Source organism: Haliaeetus leucocephalus, unplaced genomic scaffold, assembly GCF_000737465.1.
Source record: "Haliaeetus leucocephalus isolate CR32 unplaced genomic scaffold, Haliaeetus_leucocephalus-4.0 Scaffold339, whole genome shotgun sequence".
Taxonomy (NCBI): Eukaryota; Metazoa; Chordata; class Aves; order Accipitriformes; family Accipitridae; genus Haliaeetus; species Haliaeetus leucocephalus.
The window spans coordinates 22,104,009-22,128,246 of NW_010972775.1; the positions used below are offsets into that span (position 1 = coordinate 22,104,009).

Below are 24,238 nucleotides of genomic sequence, written 5' to 3' on the forward strand. Positions count from 1 at the left end.
CATGTTTGAATGCACCATATTGTAATTCTCAAGCCTTTGGCAGACTTCTTGGGCATCTTTTACCAAGCACTGAGTCTTCTGAGTTGTATCCTACCTGCGGGATATGGGTGCACAGTCATTATCTTTATTGCTAACACCCACAACATGGGCTGGGACGAACATGCTGTGAGGCACCAGTCTGCTCTCCTGCCCCAGCACAGCCATCCAGCAGGTCTGCTGGCCACACAGTCATCATTCAGGTGGGGAAGGGCTGGTGTCTGCTGTTCTTTTCAATGGGCTGATCCTTGACATCACTGAGCCGCTGTCTTCCTCCTCTCTGCTTCTTCTTTGTCTTGTCGTATCAGGACTTTATTTTTCTGGATCATTGTTGAGTTCATTTCTTTATTATAAACCACTGCTAACTGGTATCAGCTCAGCAATCTTGCTGGGTTCTGGCTTTGTTTTTACTTTATCTTGCAGCCTCTCATAGCCTACATGCTCTCGCACTCTCAGGCGGTGATAACTACAGCTCACCGTATTTCCCTTGGTAAAACAGGCTTGTGCATCACAATATTTTCTTGTTCTTATCTTGCAAGTTCAGGATACGTACTAGTTGTGAAAGATGCCCTAGGACACCCTCTGGCAGTGAGAGTCTGCATCACCCGCTCGGTCTGAACACAGACACTGTGAAAAGATCTCTTTACAACTTCTGCTATTTAATCCCATCATGCAGTATAGAGGCACTTTGAAGGTATGGTGTCCCACCAAAATAAATGGTGACGCTTTTGGAGAGAACCATCCAATACTGAATTTATGGCCAAAGAAGCTTTGGTATTTTTAAAAGAAATCCTGTTAGGTAGTACGGAATCACAAATGTATCAAGTCAGTTGTATGGGGGCATCCTCAACACAAGCTGGTTAAAAGAAAGGTAAGAGGGAGGAACAATTCATTAACCCAACGGAAATTTTGGTGCTTAGATTCTGCTAATTTTAATGAAACCTGGATGTGCTGAACTCTCAGGTGGTTTGGGGAATACTTCAACCTGCAAGATCAGACTGTTCTTCAGAACAGGACCAAGAAAGGGTAGCAGTTGTGTGCGCTATGGAGTTTATTATCAGATTACTCTGCACATGAATGTGAGAGGCACACCTGCCTGGGTCATCCCTGAGGGCTGTGGACTCCAGAGATGGCGAGCCAGTCAAATACATCCTCAGCTGTGGTGCATGCTAACAAAAGTATATACTATCTCATCTTGCACCAGCTTTTGGCTTTCATCAGGTTCCTCAAAGAAATGTTACAACCTGCTAACCCATGAAAAAGTGGATAGTCTTCTGCCAAGTTAGAGACCTGAGCCAGCTTGTGGTACAATGCTGAGGGGACAGGAGCCAATGAAGGAAGGGAGGAGTTGAGATAGGGCAGGACTGTGGGAATGGGAATGGGAATGTGTTGGACAGAAGGAAGACCATCTCACCAAGGCAGTGCTAGTCCTGTAGCTTGGTGCAGCTGCCCTTAAGAATGCAGCCTAGGTCATTTATAAGTGAGATGACTGGGTGCTCAAGACAGTTCTTGTGCTCGATCAAGTGTTTGCATCTACAAATGAGCATTCAGGTAGCTAATAAAGATGTGGCAATTCACTGTGGCAATTGGAGTGCTGTATTTACACAAAAAGCTGCCTTTAGTAGAGCACGGTGTTTGCTCATCTAACCTTGTGTCCCATCTCGGCCATACCAGTTATTTGTTGCTTTGGAGAAAATACTCCTTGAGGGTTGAGGCAGGACAGCAGAAAGAAATAAAGCTGCCCTGTTACTTAGCCACATTCTTCCCAAGAACATGCAGGCAACATTGTTTTGTCTCAAGTCCCTTAGCAGAGAGCCTGAGGAGAGATTTCACAATCATAAAAATGTAATTAGCCCTCAGGGCTTTGGGGAAATATAATTTCTTTTACCTTATCTCCTTATTGGGGGGAGAGGGGAGAAGGGGAGGTTATTATATCTGAAAATAAAACATATGGCTCTGTCATTTATAAAAGTCTTTTTTAGATAAGATTGTAGAGAAGTCCCTCTCTTCTGCCTTATAGACAGCATTCATGCCATGAGAAATGGTAGATAGCAAGCACAACATGTTTTCCACAGCGTGCAGTCTCTGCTAACAAAAACGAGTAGCTGTGATACTAGTGGTTGAGAGCTATGTTATGCTTTTAGGCTGTTTTTGTTTTAGATAACCACTGAAGCTGTTTAGGATTTGGGGACTGTTCAGACAACAGTGACTTGGTGCCTCTCTCCACTGTCTCCTGCGAGAGCTTTGTCGGCAGAAGGGCTCCATTAACCTGGGAGGCGAGGGCTACTGCATCCACAGAGTGAGTCAGGCATGTGGATGTACTGGCTCATCTTTTGTTAAGACTTCATAGCTTTTACCAAGAACCCTGGGGTGATGGGAAGAAGTGCACTTTACCCTCCAGCTGTCTGGGAAGTCTGTTGTAGGTATAAAAAATTTCTTCTATCCTGGGAAATGTAGGGAGAGACCCATCCTTGCAAGTAATCCCAAAGTCATACACACTTTGTGTTAGCCCCTCCCCCCCTCATCTCAGCTGCTAGCCCCAACCCAAATCTGTCCATCCTGCTGCGATGTCCATCTGCTGAGGGTGACTGGGAACAGTAAGAACACTTGCCACAGTTGTGTCTTCTGCGGCTACTTGGAATAATCCCTCTGAGTCTTCTTTTTTCTCCTTTACCCTCACTTAGGTGCAAGATATCCTTCTGAGCGGGCAAAGATGTTTGAAAGAGGAACAGAAAAGCAGTCCTGTTTTGTTCCTTTTATCAGCCTACTCTCTTTTTATTAAATTTAGTATTTTCACATTTTTGGTATACATTTTTTTTTAAATTTTTCCAAACTGACAAGTTTTGGGGTCATGTAAGTCAAGTCTTGGCCCCATTGAAATCAATATCAAGATTTCCACTTTTCACAGGAGATCCGTTCTAGACACTGGCACCCTCCTTGTGAGTCTTCCACCTGGGAAGACTGATTTCTGCTTTTCTGTCCTGAGAAGGAGCTTGGCATAAGAACACAGTTGGAAGATGTGCCAGATACTCAGCTGGTCGGTCACCCCATCACAGAGCAGTCTAAAGAGTGAAGTCTGAAGAGAATGCATGACCCATAAATAACAGGCACAAAATGAAGAAATACATACTATAAATACATACTATAAATAATAACTGTGGGCGTTGTGCATTTTTCAGGGCTGTAACATACTTGCAGGTTTTAGATGTTTTGTAACATGTACCAGCAAGTCCCTCAGTGCTGGCTTAGACTCCTTATATACTTCATACGTAACAGTTACATGACATGTTTTCCTGCTCCCGTAAATCAAGTGCTTGTCAGTAATAGCTTGAATTGGTTGTGTTTTGCCTTCCTCATTGTTGTAGCAGTGTTTACAAGAGGTGTGCGTGTTACCAAGGTCTGCCAGAGAAGCTTTTGGGAAAACTCTCTTAGGGCAGCCAAGACTAGCGCAACCACTGTTTGAATAATTGTTTGTGTGTTTTGGTTTGGTTTTGTTTTGTTTTTCTAGATTGGCTGCCAACACAAAGAACCAAGGGAAATAATTCCGAGTAAAATTTCAGGGTTTTTTTTTCCTTGACAAATTAAAAATAGAAATATTTCATTTCACCAAACCTCTGAAGTGTTTCATTTTGGTCATTAAGAAAAGCAAGGGAAATGAAGGGTTAGACTTCAAAGAAAGTGCCTGGGGGCAGTTCCCATTCAGTGGCTCAGGGAGTGGAGCCCTCATTCAGGATGGAGGAGACCCTGCTCCAATTCTTTCCTCTGCTGGAGAGGATTTGAACATGCTTGTCTTGCTTCCCAGGCAGGTTTGCTAGGAACAGGCTATTCTGAGGTGAGGATAGGATTAGGAGAAAAATGAGTTGGAGGAGACACGAGCTAAATATAAAAACAAAAGTAAGCAATCCTGAAAAAAAACTATTTTTTGCTTTCAAGCTGCAATGTGGAAAATGAAACTGCAAACCTTGCTTGTTTGTAATGTTCGTGAACACTGTTTAAAGAAAAGGCATCTATATCAATTTTGGATGGTTTTGTAACAATGGAAATTCATGTGTCTCTGTGTTTTAAAAGTCCAGTTTTATTAGCACATATTGTAAGATGTCATCCCTTTATGTGCGCAGCATAAATTGTTGAGAGCTATGCAAATGGCCTGTTCATTAGGACACACATAAATGCTTCAGAATTTCCACTAAATTGATGTATTGTTACTTGCTGTAGCTCTTGTCTCTGCCTCCAAATCAACCTCTTTTCAGAAAATGAATAAATCCAGAGCAGGGCTGTTCTATAAAACAAACATTTTGCAGTTCTCGGAGATAACTTCTTGGCCTGAAGACTGGGAGCGGAATGCCTCCCTGCAGCACTGTCTTGGTGGGTTTTGGTGACTAGCACCTTTTGGATTGTGTCAGGATACTGCATTTGCTGGGCAGCCTATGCTTTGAGCCTGCTGCTGAAGTCTGCAGTCTTCACATTAGGTTCCTCTGTGTAGTGTTTGATGGGATGTGATCAGTACTACACATGTATTAATGCCAGTCTAAATTGCTGTCATCTTTATATTCTGACTGCAGATCATTAGATGGCCGGCTGCAAGTGTCTCACCGGAAAGGTCTTCCCCATGTGATCTACTGCCGGCTGTGGCGATGGCCAGACCTTCATAGCCACCATGAGCTGCGTGCCATGGAGATGTGCGAGTATGCCTTTAACATGAAGAAGGATGAAGTCTGTGTGAATCCTTATCATTACCAAAGAGTGGAAACCCCAGGTACTGCTGGCCCTCTGTGCAGATACCTCAGCTTCTTGGTACCAGCATAAGGGATTTATAAGTGCGTTTCAAAATTGAATAAAGCAGCAGGCGTAGGGGTTTAAAACCAAAGTGTATCTATTATTGATGGTAATCTCTTACTGTATGCAGTAGAATAATTTATGAATCTGCACTCGGGGGGAAATATCATTTTAAATCGATAAAATCCAAGTTGAGCAGGTTGCATTGTTGCCAGGTTCCTAATGTGGCATTGTGTGCCTGTAAACAACACACACATGTAGTAGATACAAGTATGAACTACAACAATGTTCTGCGTATCCCTAGTTGTTGGTATTAAATTAAGGATAAACTTAGTGTTAAGTTGAAGTGGGTCTAAGAATAGCTCCCAACACAACTGAACTTCCTGTTCTGAAGTCTCCTCCTGCCTCTGAAAGAGGCTTTCATCTGGAACTGCAGATAGTTCTGCTGCGTGTCAGTACAAATCTGCAGAACCAGTCTGGATGTTTATGCTAATCCTACTTTGCTGTTTCATTTTATGTGAAATTTATTCCTTTTGAATTATGTGGTATAACTTCTCTTAAATAATTTTTCAAGAAGACCTGTTTCTTTGCCTTCAAAGGGGCAGACAGATTAGGTGTGTTCAGATAAGCATGTATCCCATCCCCAGCTGAGATACGTTAAGAATAGCATCTTTAACTGCTGCTGTTATTTCAGAAGCAAGTATCAAATTGTGTCCCTTAATTAGTGACTTTGGTGTTGCATGTATTTAAGGGTGTTACTCCAAACTGGTTTCTCTTCATTTTCTAGGGTTTCAGTAATTTTATTTTAAAGCTGTTAACGTTGCTGTTCTATTTTTTTTTTTTTGTTTCCATTTGTGCAGTGTTACCTCCAGTGCTGGTGCCTCGGCACACAGAGATCCCAGCTGAGTTTCCGCCGTTAGACGATTATAGTCATTCTATTCCAGAGAACACTAACTTCCCAGCAGGTATCGAGCCACAGAGCAACTACATTCCAGGTACTGTATATCGTCCATACAGCAAGCGGAGGGAAAAGGGTCATATTGCACAGTGAATCGTGTCTATGTATGCAAACCTGGATGACTGGAAAGTCTTTCTTTCCATTGTTACTATGAAGCTAAGGAATGGGAACCTATACAAAAATAGATGAAAGCTGTAAATGTAGACACACAACAGTGCTGTTTATAGTTTTGTTTTGTTTTCTTTTCTTTAAACTCACCTCTTCCCTTCAGTAGTACATACTCAGTTTATTGTGGAATCTAAAGCTGAATGTTCCTTTAACAAGTTTAGATTTGGATGACATTCAGCCATTTTAATTTGAGTAAAACGCTCTAGATTTCTGAATGGAATTGAGCTTTTCTATTTATGTATCTCTTTTACAAGCAATTTACACCTTATTTGCATGGACAAGCTATGCAGCTGCACACCAGGAAAGAAAAAATACGTGGACAGAAAACTGTCTACACGGCTTAAAGTTTTATGGGACTGAAAATTTGGATTTTTTTGTTTCCCCTCTCTCCTCTGTTATTCACAAATATGCTATGGCTATCATCCTGGTTGTGCCAGCTCCTCCTTTCAGCAGTCTGATGAAGAAAAGTAATAAAAAAGAAATTTAGCTCCTCGTGAATAACAAGTAAATGTTTCTGGTGTCTGAAATCCAGACTTTGCATCCAGTTGCAATGACAGTATGATCATTTTATGCTTCTAGAGACACCTCCTCCAGGCTATTTGAGTGAGGATGGAGAAACTAGTGACCACCAGATGAACCCCAGCATGGATGCAGGTAAGTCATCTTTTGCCATTTGCTGCAGCTTTCTAGGTCACATCAGAGACTCTTTTAAAGTTTTTTCTTTGGGGCACTGAAGATCAGATGGTGGTTTGAGGTATTTTGTCCCTGTAGGAGTGCAAAATGTAGCCTGACATCTCATGTAAAGCACAGGGCTGTATGTTTTAGAGCTTCTGGTAAAAGGTACAGCATGTTCTTGTTCTCCCCAACATCCATCATTAGATACTACTAAGCAGGAGCCTGAAACAGTGGAGCCTCATGTAAGGATGATAGTTTGTGTTGCACTTGCGTCTGGTCATCTGTATGCACATGAAAATTTTGCACGTAGCTGGCACTTTTCTGCAGAGCATTTTTCTGATCGCTTAGTTGTTTACATACTTAAATGTCCAGTTTAACTGTATTTGAAATGACCACTAGCAGATTCGTTTTTAAATGGGTTTATAATTTAGTGCATTTATCATTTAGTCTGCGTTCTCGCTCATTGCCAAGAAAACAAGTAACCAGGTTTAGAATGAGCAGCCTTCCTGTTCGTGCTAACCTGTATCAACACTTTAAAATTAAACATGCAGGTCTCACCTTTCTGGGAGAAACTGTTTAAGGTATCTTGTTGATCTGAGTGGTGTCACTGCTTGTAAGAACCACTGAATCAGACTCTGAATTCATAGAACTTTTGCTTGAAAAGCAAAACCACATCCTTGGTTAGAAGGGTTGATGCTTTACAAGAAGGATATGCAAATAGATATGCAGAACCTAATTAATGCAAATACTGCACACAAATATCTTGGTTTCTGTGCATGTCTTCAGCCATAGAACATACGTGGGATTCTAAAAGAGGGATGACTGATTTGCAGTCTTTCACCGCAGTTGTACAGATGGAGGAAGGCAGTGTGGGTTGGTTTGTCTACATGAAACACAAGCCTATTGGCACAATCCATTTTAGTGCATACAATTATTGGTAATGTGGTTGACATGTGGAATGTATGTATGACTTTTTGAAAGTGGACTGGAATAGGATGGGCCTGGAAGATGCTATAAATACCCAATTTATGTTCAAATGCTATATCCCTTCCTTCACATGTCATGGACTTCCCTCTTTACAGAAAAACAAATTTTAAAGAAACCAGCCAAACTCAGTGTGAGAGGAAAAGAAAAAATGGGCTGTACCACCTGTCTGCATCCGTGTGGCATCCAGAGGATGGAAATTGCTCTGGACATCCAAGTGCAGATATTTGAAATATATGCACAGAATTTGTGGACCAAATTGAAATGATTGGGGATAAAATTCTGACAGTTGTTTGGTCAGATCTGTATAGCTTGATACAATACTCCATTGTCCCAAAACCAGTAAGATTTGTTGATATCAAGTGGTATGTTTTCAACTGTTATGAGTACGTTTTGTGCCTGGCAATGTAAAATTAAGCTCTTAAATGCCCAGCTAACTGGGTTTGTAGCTGTCATGATGGTACCTGGACCTTTGATAACTGCAAGTGAATGTAAAACTGACAACTGCATGCTCAGTTTTGTAAATTAATGGGTTAAGCTTAAGTGAATGCGTTATGAAGATGCTTAGCAGTATTGCAGATGTAGCAAGTTGATATAAATAATAGCATTTGGAAGCTCATGTAAAGAGTAATCAACATCAGAGAAGCTGCTGGTGTCACAAAATGAGACTTAACTGAGAAGTAGGTTATCCCTCCAGCAAGCCTGGGCAGCACTGAAGATTTTCTGCAAGTGTTTTTCCTTGTGTAGATGCCATTCTAATACTTATGATGTCTTGATTTTCAGGTTCTCCAAACTTATCACCAAACCCTATGTCTCCAGCACACAATAATCTGGGTAAGCATGTGATTTTGAGAAGTGTGTGTAATTACAGTCAAGGTACTGACATTTTAATGATGATGTTATTTCTTGAGGTTGTGTGCTTTTGATGAGGTTGTGAGCACCGTTGATGTGCCTTTCTGCTAATCTTCTTTACTGTGATAACAGTGGTTCACAGTAACTCTATATGAAATAAAGAAATCTGAACTTACATCAGAGTTAAATAAAGAAACAAGAAATGTTGGCAGACAAACACCAGAAAGAATGAGTAAAGGGCTGCTGCAAAAATACACTTATTTGATTACGTGAATTTGCAAGGAACATATCCGTCTGTTTTGCTGGTGGGTTTGTGTCCTTATATTTTTAAAGGCTGCAGCTTGAGGTTAAATTTTGTCTCCTGGAAAGTTACCTTGTAGATTTGTAGTGCTTACTGGTCTCTTTTACAATACATCAGAGCGTCTTGCAATTTTTTTTAATTTATTAATTTGATGTTACATTCATTATAGGGCAAATGCTGTTATCCACATATTGTGGACAGGGGGCTGAGGTTCAGAGCTGCAGATTTGCCTGCACTGCTTTGTCAGCTCAGGCAATCATCTGCTTGACTGAAGGGCAGCAAATGCATTGCATCCTCATGTAAACCCAGCTCAGGAGCAAACCCATGTCCCCCGCAGAGCAAGTGTGCAGTTACACAGCACAGATAGGCATGGCCTTGAGGGTTTGGGTGGCAGTGGCTGGGGACTCCTAACAAAACTATGAGTGCTAGGATGGTGTCAGATCATAAGGTAAGTCTGCCTGAGGGGCATCCCTGGACTGCATAGGGATAAAGCAGCCCAGAGCCCTCATGTCCCAGTGCCCTAAACCACTGGAACAACTGATGGCCCAGGTGTATAAGTTGTTATAGTACGACACTGAGCGTGGACTGAGCAGAGCAAAGTGGAGAAGGCTCAAAGTTGGTTGGTGCTGAAATGGAACATAGTCCAGTCCTAATAGGTCACTGCTGTCACTGATTCACTCCATAAACTGTAGAAAGTAAATAGGAGGAAAGCTGAAGAAGAAGGAATAGCGGTTGAACAGGGCCTTTACCTTTGAGATACTATTAGAGGTTTTGTGGCTATCTCTGAACCTCTGTTGTCTTCTCAAATGGCTCTGCCCTTTATTTTCCTACCTACAGACATAAAAGGTCTGATCTTCATCAGTTTGAGCTCTTACCCTGTTTGAAATTGCTCTCAACGGTCTGTCATAAAAAGCACTCACAGCCCTGGCTAGCTGCAGGATCAGTTCTCTAAATGCTCATTAAGCCAGCAGACAGAGGCCACTTGAGATTACTCTTGAATAACCATAGCCATAAAGTTTACATATGCTTTTAATCCTGGCACAGAGTACTTTGACACTGCTCCAAAATTTGTCAGTCATTGGCTGACTTGTAGGTATCTTGGGGCTGTTGAAGAGGGGATTTCTTTTCTCTTCTCCCCCCCCCTTTTTTTTTTTTAAAAGCGTAGGATGTATTGCCACGGTGCCACTAAGTTTTTATTTGCTTTAACTGTTAAAGCCTAAGAAAAGAATATATGGCTGACTTATTTTTTTGTCATTTTTTCTTTTTTTGTTTGAATCCATTATGCTTCAGTGTGCTGCCTTGGAGTTGATGAGAATTTCTAGCAATTTTTTTCAACGTAAAAATAAAAAGCCAATTACATGTAACAAAACCAACCTGGCAAGCTGACTGTGGCATCTGCCTTACATAAGGAAAAAAGGAGTTTCTAGGAAAGAGGCCCCAATACATATCCTTTCTAACAAGGATACTAGTTATTAACACATGCTGCTCAGCTGATGGGCCTGTCAGATGTCTAATGTGCTGTCTGGTGACAAAAACTAAGTAGGAGCAGGTGAAGCTGGTTAACCACAAGGAATCTCTTTGTAGTCTAAGGAGCAGACATCAGAAAAGCATTTTAACTTACCAACATTAAAAGATAACTTTAAGTTTTGCAAGCCAAATATTTATTGCTCTTAGTCAAGAGCTTCCACAAATTAAGAACTTCTTGTCTTTTTTAAAAATTTTATTGTAAATTTTTGCATGTGAGGAAGCTACAGAATAATAAATGCAATGGCACATAGCTAAGCAACTCTTTAACGACTGTCAAATGACAAAGTTGTCTGCATCTGTACCTTGTAGATGGCATATCTAAAGGAGCTGCCTATAGCAATGTAGGTGAAAACAGCAGCAGCCCATCAGACCTTCAGCCTGATGGTCTCTGCAGCCCAGAAAGGAGTTACATAGACTGTAAGAGCAGAACTACTCAGCTTTGCAGGTTCTCTCTCCTGTTAGAAGTTACTTGGTGGCTGGTGATCTGCAGTGTTCCTGCTTTTGCTGTGCTATATAATTCTGTGGATAAGCAGAATGCTCCAGTGTCTAGGGCTGTACTTTCATCTGCAGAAGTTTAATCAGGCTTTCTCTGTATGTTTTTTAAGAAAATTGAGTAGAAATTTAAAAAACACAACAGCGTGCGATGAGGAAAATTACCAGCAAGGTCTCAGCAGCAGAGTGCAGTGGGCTTTTGCGGTTTTGCCATTAGGAAAATCAAGTCACAGTATTGATGTCTATTTATTTGACCAGAACTACCTGAAGCTTTTAAGACAGTTTACTTTGTGTAAGCTGAACTTTGGACTTAAATCCCATCCAGAGAATTACAAAGGCAATAAACTAGCATGAAGCAAACCAACTAGGACAATAGAAGCAAGGTTTGTATGAGGTGCAATGTGTGTATTTCAGCATAAAGCTGTAAGACTGTAATATGGGGTTGAAGGAACTTAGGGAGTTTCATCTCCCCATTCACAGGCAGAAAAGCGTTGCAAGGTAACGTACTGGGTTTTTTTTTAACTCCTTTCAGCTTGTGCATTTGATATGGAAGCATTTTAGTTTTGGTCCAAAATTTCAGTTGTAAATTTTCACTTGTCAAACATAAGATTTAAGTAGAAGTTATAGATATCCAATGATCTCTTCTGTATTACTGAAATACAAACTGGAGAAAATACAGAAAGCAACCAAAATGAAAGGAGAGTTGCCAGCATTATGTGGACATTTGGAATGAAGTCAGGGAGTTTATGCTGGCCAAGGGCCAGGCCTGAGGTTGCATGCATATTGTTATTTGGAGTGAGGCAGTCCCTTGGTGTACAGGAAATCCATTGTCAGTGTTTGCTCCACAGAAGACTTGACGCAAAAGCTGTAAATGAAGTAAGCGCATACCCTATGGTCAAATCCATCAGTAACATAAGCCTCTGTTACTCTCTGTGTTGAAACACTATTTCCCAAAGCAGTGAAAAGACAGCCCTTCCCAAAGTACAGAGGGGAAGGGAGTATGCACACCTATTTATCTTTTTGTTTCTGAGGAGGGAGTTAGAATTACTGGGGCTGCAACTAAGACAGTTAGATAACATATATCAGTAACTTCTGGTATACATTGTGTATCAAACGCATTAACTGAAACTAGGATAACAACCGCTCTTATGCTTAGAGCACACATTGTAGAGAGTGCAAAGCAGCCAGCAGATTTTTTTCCTCTGCAGCTGAACAGATAGTACCTCCATCTTGTAGGGAAGATGCAATATGGGTAGCATCCCAATATTCAGTGGACACTTGTGAAAGCAGAGCTGTAGTGAGTCAAGGTTGAAATTGTATGGAGACAATTCAGGCAGGATTTGCTTGGTTTTAGTGTATCGTGTTAGTTAATTGTGTACCTCTTCAGGATTCTTTTGTTTTAGCAGATCTACGTTCTTTTACTTTTCCCCAAACAGTAAATCCATAAATTGAAAATGAACGTTCAGGACAGCTCTAATGTAAGACGAAACTTGCCCATCCCATGACAGCTTAAGCTGAAGCCTAAGACCACAAATCACAGGAGAAAGCAGCATTATTAAAAGCTTGGTTGCATTTTTTTAGAGATAAGTTTTTCTTCAAAATAGGATTTGTTGGTTTGTGTCTTTCCTCAAATTGCAAATAAGCCGGAAATAAAATTTCTGTGCATCCTTCAGTGGGGAATCCACAGTTCCCGTGAGTCGTAACCAAGCGGAGGTGGTTTTTGAAGGAAAGGACCACAAAACCATAGAGAGCAATACAGGCTTTGGTGTTTTTATAACTTGAACAGTACCAATCTGAGGACATTACTTAAGGATCAACAAAAGTTGATTTGATTTTTCTGGAGCTGAGCAGCCTTTCAATTAAAAAGGCACTTGCTGTGGAATAAGAGCACGGTTATGTGGAACACAATCTGTTTTCCTAAGTGGGTGGACACACTTAAGAGACTCTGATTAGTGCTGGTATTTGCTGTACCTCTATACAAATTGCACTGGAGCCATGTGAAGCCCAGAGTCAGTTACGATGTGTACAGATTACTGCTGCAGGCCACAACTGCTAATTGATGAAATGAGGCTGGTATTGGAGAAATATGCCTGATGTGGCAGTTTCCAGTGGGACAACCAAATATGTTGTACAAGAGAAAAAAGCAGAGAACAGTAAACTTGTGTGACTCCTGGGTGTGTTCAATATCATCTGCACGTATCAGGAGATGGGCTTGCTTTAAGCTGTGAAATTGTTTAAAATGTGATGAAACGGCAGGTATGCTTACCAGATCTCTTAAATTGATGTAGCGACCACTGTTCTGTTGAACTGCCTTCTGTTAGCTTTTGCTTTGAGCATTATGTCCTTTTCTGTAAGAGGAAGATAGGCTTTTGCTTTTGTGGGTGTAAGGTGTGGCGGAGAGCAGGAACATCGGGCTTTGCTTGTGATAGAGCATTTTTCTTTTGGATGATATAATTAAGGAAAGAGAGACTGTGAAAGAAGCTGGGAGTGGGTATAAGCTCCAAAATTCATGGACTTTGAAGATCTGCTAAGGATTACAGAGTTCCCCAGATGCACTTTTATTCAATTCCTTATTTGCTGTCAGCAAAGCTTGTAACAAAGCAGAAACCAAAGTTTTTTTCTGATTATTGGCTACTTTGGGAACTGGTACACCACAGCAATGGAGAGGAAACCAGCATGTCTTTTGTCTGAAGCCAGGCTGCTTCAACCTGTTTCTAAAGGTTACAGAGTAACAGCAGGTACCAAATGAGAAATTACCCTCAAACCTCTGTAGAGACACCCTCTTCATCATGAGAGGAGGCTGGGATGGTAAAAACCTGTCTTTGATTTTTTGGAGCTGATCTCTTAAGCCCCAGATTCGCCTAAGCCTTGCAGGAGCAACAGATGGGAAAGCCTATGGAAAAAGCTGGGTTTTGCTGCTTGATGTTAACTCTTTGGCCAGATGGGAAGCTGTTGTGTTCTGCTTTTAAGCACCATTTGAACAGGGATGAAGTGATAAATTGAGGGGAGGACTGGAGGGAATTCTTCTCTTGCTTTTATTTCTTGCATTGAATTTGGGGAATAAAGCACTTATCATTTAGCTTAGTCTGCTTTCCATTTCCTCTGCTCAGCAGATTCTTGGCTTGCAGCAGGACTGGGCACCATCTAGTGCAGTATTTCCAAGAATATTTGACTTGAGCCTTCCTCTGCTGAAATCTCATTGGCTTCAGTGGGAGCAGTTAAATAATTCGAAGCCATTTGAATGTCCCACTTTTCATGCATATCAAGTATTGTCTTCCTGAGACTGCCTCAGCCTCAGTTTGCTCATGAACCTTGGTCCTTTCGCTTCAGTCCGCAGGCTGTGTCAAACCATAACCCCGATAAAAGAGATGTGCCATCATCTATTGGAAAATTGGATTTTCTTTTCATAATTTGAGATTAAATGCACTGGAAGAAAGCATCTCATTTTTAAATCACTTTGATGCCAGTGTTATGTACAATTTGGTGCACATTGCAGACACCTCTACTGGTTTCATCAGTGCTAGAGAGATCATAACAGAGTCAGTAAGAATAAAAGTTGGATTTGCTGGGTACTTGGTATAAGTGCACAGCATTAGGGTTCTGGAGACCTGTGCTGTTGAAAGCAGGTTTGTGGTCTGCTCTTTCTAAGGTTTTCTGTTTCTTTCTTTTCTGTCCTTTTCTCTTTTCTTTTTAGGGTACTGGCTACCTAAAAGTGATCCCATATTTCATAGTAAAGCTAGCTTTATTTTTTAAATTTTCTTCAAGTATGAAGATAGTTAAGTTTCACCCCACTTGCTAAGTGACTAATTTCTTTGACTGTTTGTGATTGTTCCATGTGCCAAAAGCTTCAGAGGTGATGCAGCTTTCTAGCTGTGGTCCGTTAAAATCTGTCAAATAATTAAAGTTTACTGGTTAAAGTGAGCCCAAGGAATGAAGCAGAACAATATTTCAAAACGGTTGCTTTTTTTCATCCCCCTTCCCCTACTGAGGGCCTGTGATTCATTTTGCTTTTTTTTGTGCAGATCTGCAGCCTGTTACCTACTGCGAGCCAGCTTTCTGGTGCTCGATATCCTACTATGAACTCAACCAGCGAGTGGGAGAGACTTTCCACGCCTCTCAGCCCTCTATGACTGTGGATGGCTTCACTGACCCATCTAATTCTGAACGATTCTGCCTTGGTTTACTGTCTAACGTGAACAGAAATGCGGCAGTGGAACTCACAAGACGACACATTGGTAATTTCTAATTCTTTGGTTTAGTCAGTGTCTTTCAAGGTGGAATGTGGAGACCTGCATGTAAAGCTGTTTATTTAGCTAATTGGCATGCACCTCGGTCAGTTTTAGAACACTGTGATGTTTGAAAATCCATGCAGGCTGATCTTCCATAAAGGAACACTAATTTTATTTTTTCATAAAAGTATAATGAAAAAGTGCACTGAGGAACACTTAAAATTGCTGCAGGTAATAGAGACAGAATTTAAACTTTTACATGCACTCTTTTGTATTTGGATGGATGTTAGTGATAATCTCGTGTCTTCCTTTTCCCTCCTGCACTATTTTATTTTCCAACTGACTGTTCTTGAAACTTAGTTTCTTGTTTTTCATCTCAATTTCCACTTTTCCTGCTTATGCTGCAAAGTAACATGCAATTTTATTTTCAGTTAAACTTGTGCTAAATAGAATATCCCAGATTTATGCAATTTTACTAAAAGGCAAAATTGCTTATGTTTTGCTGTGTTTTCTGCTGACTTCTATCAAAAATGAACCTCCTGCTTTTTGTCCTGATTTTGCTCCCCTTTATACCCTTTCCTGAGCAGTAAACTTTGATACAGGAGGATCTTTCCTTACTTATTTCTAATATCAAAAAACCCCTAACACCAAGAAACCCACCAATATTTAGAAATAAGTCTTTAAATTCAGCAGGTTCCTTATGCTCTATGGAAGAATGAAAGCAAGGTATTCAGATAGGAACGTAAGACTACAGCAAATGTTTATTTGAGCAACAAAGATGTATTCTGGAAATTTGTTTCTTTATTAACTGAGATTTTAATAATTTGTGTAAACTCCTATGGGAAATGTATGTTTGTCTTTGTATACAATGTAATCTCAAGCAAAAGGCAATTATTTTAAAATGTTGTATAATTTAATTCCAAATCACTAAGTAAATAAACAGTTCTATCCAGCTACAATGACTTTCAGAAAAGGTTGAAAACCATATGCTAACTGGTAGAACATTCATATGGAAAATATCAGAGACATGTATGTTTGGAGTATGCAGGCTGTGAGGTGGTAAATTTATGCAGTCCAGGCTGTGATTGACAGTGGGGCCAGAGAGTGCAATTCTGACTTTATAAATTTGTCCTCCTGCTTTCCTCAGCTTAACTCACAGAGCAGATTTATTGCTCCCTAATGGGAGTACCCAGTGGGCCAAAAGAGGTGGTTTTCATTTTCCATCACTCATAGTTTAGCTGCTTTTTGAGAGCTGCCTCATGCAGAGGTTGTCTACGTCTATACCAGCTCTTCTTGCATGTTTTGCAGATGATTGTTCTAAGCTAAACCAAAACTGTGCCATGTGTTTCCTAGGAAGAGGAGTAAGACTCTACTACATTGGCGGCGAGGTCTTTGCCGAGTGCCTTAGTGACAGTGCCATTTTTGTCCAGTCTCCCAACTGCAACCAACGCTATGGCTGGCACCCAGCAACAGTTTGCAAGATTCCACCAGGTAAGGAAGTATGCCCTAGCTGTGATCCTACACAGGCTTCACCTTTTGCAAACAGGGTCCTGCTATGAAAAGCAAGCTCTTTGTCAAGGTAGGTATGGATTTGTTAAGCTCTGTTCTTGACAATAATCAGAAACTTGAACCCTATTATAAGCAACCTGACAACTCAAGCAGGGCATTTTTTATAGCATAAAGGATGAAGGTACCGATAAAGGAAGCTACTATGTATGCTCCAACAATTGTTTGTACTACTTTCATACAAGTGGGAAGAAATAGTACTGCAGGATCTAAGCAGAACTAAGAGCAGGATCTGCCACTTGTTCCGTGCAGTGTTTTATCAGTCCATTATTGTATTGTAATGTTTATAGTCATGTTTATAATTTTGTTTGTACCTTTCAGTAAAAGAATATAATGTAAGAAATTTTTCTTAATTTAGAGTCACCCACAATAGATTTAAATTGTTACTTTGTTCTGTAGTAAAACTTTCACCCCCTTTGTGAATTAGTTTTATTCTAGGAAAATTGCATTTGCAGGCACCTTGTTGTTCTGGTTACAGCAAATGTATGTCTAAAGTAAGCTGAAAGGTAATAAGACATTTTATTGCATCTATCTAGGAAGAAAATACTTTTTTGTTAGATACATGCAAAAGAGCTAGTATGAGAGGATGCCGTTCGAAACAGACTTTAGCTATTTAGCTAGGCTTACAAAAGCTGATTTTTTTACAGTTAGACGTATGTATATATTTGAAAACCAAACTTTTTTGTTTAGAAATATTTGAATGAAGATTGTCTTTCTTTTGAGAAGAGATCCATACACTGCAAGCTCCGGCCCATCTTAAGGGGTTTCCTTTCTCAGATGCTTAGGAAGCAGCTGTCAGTGTTGCAAACATGACTTAATTCTCCAGCCACATCACAAGAGTCCACCCCGGCTGGAGTCAACATCTGAAGACATAAACAACCCACGTTTCTGCTGTAGATTCATCTAAGGCACATTTTTTGGACTGCAGCTCTTCCCATTTTTGCCACAGTCTTTGGCCGCCTTCTCAGACTGATCTTCAAATCTTTGCTGGGTTTGAAGCTGTTTCTTCATTCCCTTGTTGACAAGATCAGGTACCTGCTCCTCCCAGGCACAGTCGTGGAGAGACCTGTTCCCATCCAGTCCTGAAGTCTGAACAGCTTGGCAGTCTGATCCTGATCAAGTTTTTTGCTTTCCTTGCCATAGCATTTTCTCTGTGCTCAACCTGGCCCTGATGCTCTCACCCTTCTTATTTTCCTCCCTTAGACTGCAATGACACAGCTTCTCTTCAAACTCTCTGCAAGATACATGGCTCTTGGGCTGTGCTCTTTTATGGTCACAAAAATGGGTAGTTGTTTCTGCAGCTGCTGAGCTGTTGCATGCGGTTATGCTTTGCTATATGCAGTTTGACCCAAAACAGATGACAGTATGAGTCCAGCCCAAGAGAGTAGGCTCAGAAGTGATTTTAGAAAAATACAATTCATCACAGTCCAAATGGTTGTTTTTCAGACTTGGCCCATATGTAATCCCAAATGAGCATTAGTTGTGTGCCAAGTTTTGGAGTTTAACTTGTTTCTGGTTATCTGGGAGAAAGCAAGCATGGCAACACTTTTTTAATAGTTGTGTATTTATTTATTTATTTAAACTGTGAAGAATGTTGTTATATTTCACCTTTATCACATAAAACAGTTGAATAAGTTGGTTTTAGTCTTTTAGCTGTGACTGAACATAGGGGGAAAACTCCCGTTTTAAAGGAAAATTCTTTGGTGCGTGATAGTTACATTTAAGAGAGGATTATAGCAGAAGCAGCTCTGCTACCAGCCTTTTTAACCCCGAGAACTGGTTTCTGGCTTGCCAGAGCGGTTTCACTTCAGAACTTCTGCATTACTTCTGCTGACGGACACCGTGTAAATCCAAGAGCAGTCAGTTCCCATTTTTAGCCTGTGCATCCCTTTCTTTCAGGCCCCATAGTGATTGCCATTAAGTGTTGTGATCATAGTTAGGCTTTTAAATTACAGTATGAGGGAAATGATTGTAAAGGAGATAGAAGGAGGTTCCACATGAGGATCCCAAGTCTGGTTTCATAGATAGCAATCTGCTGTGTGGGCACTAGCATTAATCATTCCCTGTCCTGTAACATGGTTTTCTTCCTTTTCAGCATATGAGCTGTGGAAATGTGGCAACCTTGATTCCTTTTTCTGAAATGCTGTGTTTAAACAATCTGTGTATAGTACCACATGGTCTGAGGATATGGGAAAGCAGCATTGAGTTTCTTTCCATCCTCAGAAAGAAATGGATTTCTTAATCTAGTTAAGTTAATGCCTTGTTCTTGTCATGTTCTTTTTTCACAGGATGTAACTTGAAGATTTTTAACAACCAGGAATTTGCCGCTCTCTTGGCTCAGTCTGTAAATCAGGGCTTCGAAGCTGTGTATCAGCTGACCAGAATGTGCACAATTCGAATGAGCTTTGTCAAGGGATGGGGAGCAGAATACAGGTCAGGCCTTTCAAATGAAACTTTGCGGTATGCCTGTGCTTGCCATTGCCACTTCTGTATTTCACAGCCTAGGACAGTGTTCTGCAAAGCTTCTTTACTCAGCTTTTAAGGTGTGGGGAATTAACACAGTGTCTCTTCAGTAATGCAGATAGGTTGTAGTTGTTGAGAATGTGTTGATCTCTTCTCTTTTCCCATCCTATTTGTCTAAAACATACATCACGTGATACACCTGGAAGACCATGTGTATTTGTTCAGTGTTGTATGAAGCAAGAATTTTACCCGAAGCACAGTAGATAAATCCAGATGGCCTGTGTCAGAACTATTACTTTTTTTTTTCTTGAAATTAGATGTGTATTTATAGTTTGAGTGTCTTATGACTACACTGATATCAGGACAGGATCAGTGTGAGTGCTTCCTAAAAGATATGGGTTGGGTTTGATGCTTCTTTTATCAGGGACTAATGGAATTAAAATAAAAGCAGATTGGCTTGAAAATTTATATTTGGAAGAACTGTTAGAGTTGCTGCAAAATTATAGTTAAATCTCCTTATCCTTTCCTTAGTGCTTGTCATAGGGTAATTGCTTAAATGTGGCTGGAGGCAGTGGGAGAAACAGTGTGACTATTTTTCCCAGTGAATATTGAAGATAAAAAAGGAGATGCAGTAGGGTCTGATATTTGGGATCAATGATGTGGTTATCCTGACAACACGGGGACAGTGGAGACTGTGAGGGACAGAGTACTCCATAGCTTGTGTTGCTGTTGCTCCACTGCATTAGCAAGCAAACATCCCAAAGTAGCAAAGGGAGTGAAATCAGTGTTTAATAGTACAAGTAGGAGAGACGAAATTCGTTGGAAAATGAATGTCGTTTTATGAGAGAGAAAGCTGGCAAAGATTTAAGCCAAATGTGATTTTGAAATACTTACGTGACTGTGTACCCTCTAATTCTGTGGCCTTATTTGAAAATCTGGGGGCAGTCCCTGTCTCCCAGAGCAGCAAGGCTCTCTGCTGATGCTCCCCTTGCACAGCTGCCTGCAGCAGACGGGGGAGATGCCATAGTATCAGCTGGAGCCTGGACCCTGCACATTACTCTCCCACTTTCTTCATTTCTCCAGATGTTTGGAGTCCATTTTGTTTTGAAATTGTCCTGCACCCGGGCCAGAGCATTTCAGCCCTGGCTCGCAGCCACGGCTCGTAATGAAATCCAGATGAGCATGACTTACGGAAAGTCAACTATCTCATTAGAGTACTGTAGTCAGTGAAACCCTACGCTCACGCTGACCGCGCCGAAGCTGCTCTCTCGCTTCTTCATTTCCTTGCCACAAAATACTACGTCTGATTACCTTTGTCAGAGCACGTTTAGTTGTTGAACTGATTCATATATGAAAAAGTTACTGTGGGAGCTGCATCCAGAGCAGTGTTCCAGTGATTTCTGGTTCAGCTGCTTAGCCTTTTGAGCATTCCAGTTGGTGGGGTGTTTAGTGCTCTTGTGTGCCAGGGATTTGGTGGAGGGAAGGGAGGAGAAGCCAATTGCATAAGCAGCCTGTGATACAGAGGTTCTCCTCTGTCCAGTGAGAGCCTGGTGGAGCAAGCTGAAGGCATGGAGAGCTTTTGAGGGTTTGCCTTTCTGAAAGGCTGGAGCTGATGTGTTGGTCATCCAGGTGGGAAGGCAGAATGAAGTTTGCCGTGGTAGGTTTGCAGAGGGCAGAAGCGCAGCAGCCCCATGGGTAGTGGGTTTCTGTACAGTGTTGCTGGGACAGTCGTTGGGCTGCTTAGTGTTAGGCTAGTTTCAGGCAGCAATGGGAGACTAGTTTTTCCTGGCACCTGGGAGGTTTGTGTGCTTCGCTGAAGCTGACAGAGCGAGAGGTGTTCTGCTCTCGCTGTCCTGTAGTCTTCCTGCCCAAACAGCTCACAAGACACCCCTTAATGCAAAACACTTACCATTAAATCGCTGTATAGGACAAGCCCTGCCCATACGCCCACTCTTGGGGCATTGCCTGGCCGGCCAGCTCTGGTCCGCCGCGCCTGAGCTGGGAATGGGTGGGGTGCCTTCAGGGAGCTGCTTCCATTTTCAGTTCAAAGGATGAGCGATACAGATTCATCAACAGAACGGGTTACAGCCCTTGGCCAAAGCCTTGCAGAGCCGTACCTTGGAGCCCCACTCCTCTGCCCTGCCGTGAAGGGGCAAGGATGGCGATGGGAGTGCAGGGCAGCCCCATGGAGCAGAGGGTCCCCTTTTCAGCAACGGTTTCTCCCTGGGTCCTGCAGACTTTGGCTTTTGCCTCCCACAAACAGATTCCAAGGACAGCTTCTGTGGGAAATCAGGGTGTAAAACAAGGCTGTTTCCAGGCTATTTCTCTCTCTTTGTAATCTTCCTCCTCCACAGCAGCTGTCCCTGCCACTCTGCCTGGAACAAGACTTAGGCCATCCCTCTGCAGAGGAGGGAGAGTCCCTTGCCCTGTGCCTTGGCCTCCCTTCCCTTCCCATCTCTTTCTGCTTTACCATCTGGAGACACTCCATGGGCTCTGGCCTCAGGGAGAATAACAGAGAGGCAGATAGGAGAGGGGGAAGGTGCTTTGTGGCAGGGGAAAGTAAAAGTATGGTGTGTGCTGACCCAGCAAGGCATATCCCCTTCTACTCTTCAGCCACAGCTGCCAGCTCTTGAGGGATTTTAAAACACATGGTTTAATACTATGTTTCTGCTTTTCTGATAGGTTTTGCAACTTTTCACACTCTGCAGCATTTCTGCTTCTTTTGAGGTAGCTGATCACATGCAAATCTGTTGGAGTGCCCCATACACAGCACATGTAGTGTAGGGTTCAAACCTCCAGCGCATCCTCCCAAGCTGTGCAAAAAGGATGCTCAGCGGCAGCTCTGGCTGCACAACAGAGAGGGCTCCATGGGGCTGCGGAAGGGAGATAGTATGGCTGAGTGGTGATCTCTCTCCATCACTTCCACATTCTGCTAAAACCTAAAGATACAGTAAAAAAATATCCTTGTCTTACACATAGAGAAATTTAATTGCTTACGTTGCTGTCTAATTAGGAGAGGCAAGGTCTGCAAAATAAAACTGAAAAATTTTGCTTAGATAAACACCTTTTCTCTTCAGTGAATCCAATGCTGCTGCCTGTTTTCAGGAATCTGAGTAGTAAATAGGTTATTTGGTGAGTTGCTCCTTTGGGATCATAAGAAATGTAAAGAGAAAAGGTAGGGTTTTTAAATAGAAGTTGGCAGCATAGGCCAGAAGCGTGTTATAGAGGGGAGAGACATTCCTTTGGCCCCACATGCAAGACTATTGTCTAAGCAGGAAAGAATGCTTCAGTAGCTGTAAAACCTTTTCACATTTGTAAAGTTTTGTAGGTCACATTTATGTTCTTTTTTTTTTTTCCCCCCCCCCCCCCCCCTCTTTCTTGCAGGCGGCAGACTGTGACCAGTACTCCCTGCTGGATTGAACTGCATCTTAATGGTCCTTTGCAGTGGCTAGACAAGGTCCTTACACAAATGGGCTCCCCGAGTATTCGTTGTTCCAGTGTCTCCTAAGGAAACATCTGGGGGGATGGGGGGGGTGGGCATAACAAAGACTCTGGAAAACAGAATTGGCTTAACCCTTAGGAAAATGCATAGTGCATAGTAAACAAATTCCCAGTTATTGAAGTGATGAGAAAAAAAATCTGCTAAAAAAAAGGTGGATTTTCTTTGTTTTGTTTTGTTTTTTTAAACTAAATACTCATTTAAGCCACTTCCACTGAAACTGTTAGCACTTTGGTTACAATGCTATGGGCCATTGCAGTTAGAATTTGAAGCTGAAGTTTATCACAACAGAAAACTAGACTTTGTTCCAGTGGAGAGAAGCCAGTGCTCTGCCTCCAGCCGCGTCATGCCTGTCTGGCTGCTCACTCTGTGCTGTTGTGAGCACGCAGAAGCTGCTGATGGCTGGGAGGAAGCTTTCCATTTGCCTAACACAACTCCAGGCTCGTGTCATGCAGCATCTCTGAAAAGCCAGATACCGTGGGACTTTGGGATGACTCTTGCTCATGCATTCCTGTCACCATCTACCTGATCCACACATGTCCTCCCTGGGATTGCAGCAGTAGGGGGGAAAGGAAGCATTTAAAGCACACATAAGAACTAATTTGCCCAGTAATGTTCCCAAAAGGAATGTATTTCCCACGCTGGACTACTAACGAGGAGGCAGAGTCTTGCTTCATGCCTGAGGGATGCAGCTGATATCCTGATGGTCTCAGACTGGATTGACGTGAAACAAAAGGCCAAACTTAGGCTCCTGATATTGCTGCAGTGACTTTTGACTTGAGCTGCTCATGGACAGACGTTTGTTACTTGGGGAGCTCTGGCTGGCTAAGTTAAGCCTTTGTTATTGTGCAGTCTATTTGCATTAACTACAGAAAGTTTGTATTCTATTTTCTCAGTATGTTGAATGGTATCTGCCACTTCTGAAGTCTTAGGGGCTTAGTGGATTCAGTGTCCAGGTCAGCTCTAGTGATGGAAGTGAACAGGCCCTTGCTGCCATTTTCAGAATATGCAACTTAACAGGTTATCCCATGCTGTCACATCTGACTGCGCATGAACCAGGACATCTCAGACACAAAACCCCTCTGTTTAAAACTTATTTCAGCTGATTAAAATGCTCTGAGATGTAGTTTTGCCTGGAGAAATTGGGAGAGTGTGTATTTACTTGTATTATAAAATGTTCATTTTAAACATACATGCTCCAGACTGTTTACTATCTTGTCCCTGCAGCAACTGTCATGGCAAACAACTTCCACAACTGGAAAAAAACCCTTAGCACTTGTTTTTAATGGTTCAAATTTGCCAAATAAGTCTCATAACTTTGTCAGTGCTATCCAATTATCTGTTTCTTTATATCTGCATTGAATATCATACGCATTTGTGCCAAAATATTAGAAGGGGGAGGGGAGAAAGTGATAATCAGTTTCCTATGGAAATTTTTTTTTTTTTTTTTTTTAATTTCATATACGAAAGACACACACACAAGCTAGGTCTGGCTCTGGGAGGGACAGACTCAGATGGACTTTACAATGGTTTGTGTTAAGGCTTTAGTCCTGCAAACTTTTGTGCTCCCAGAGGCGAATGCAAGCGGCCCCACTGAGTTCAGTGGAAGTTTTCCTGCATGCCGGGTTGAGGTTTGCAGCTTCAGAGCACCCTGGTCCCGTAATGGGGTACAGACTGGTAATAGCATTTCAAACGCTTATCAGGAATTTCCA

At 41.7% G+C, this 24,238-nt stretch overlaps 1 protein-coding gene across 2 annotated transcripts in view; it reads left to right on the forward strand.

Moving 5' to 3' along the window:
• Positions 1–22,748, forward strand: part of SMAD3 (SMAD family member 3) — a 74,436-nt gene extending 51,688 nt beyond the window's left edge. The window contains exons 2-9 of one of the 2 annotated variants that reach the window (XM_010572104.1): positions 4,599–4,792; positions 5,673–5,812; positions 6,520–6,592; positions 8,381–8,431; positions 14,792–15,004; positions 16,352–16,489; positions 18,853–18,997; positions 22,412–22,748. In XM_010572104.1, coding sequence (XP_010570406.1) covers positions 4,599–4,792; positions 5,673–5,812; positions 6,520–6,592; positions 8,381–8,431; positions 14,792–15,004; positions 16,352–16,489; positions 18,853–18,997; positions 22,412–22,535 — 1,078 coding nt within the window. In that variant the 3' untranslated portion in view covers positions 22,536–22,748. Of the gene's footprint in view, positions 1–4,598; positions 4,793–5,672; positions 5,813–6,517; positions 6,593–8,380; positions 8,432–14,791; positions 15,005–16,351; positions 16,490–18,852; positions 18,998–22,411 lie in introns of both variants that reach the window. The other variant, XM_010572103.1, reaches the window with a different exon arrangement.
• Positions 22,749–24,238: the final 1,490 nt, after the last annotated feature.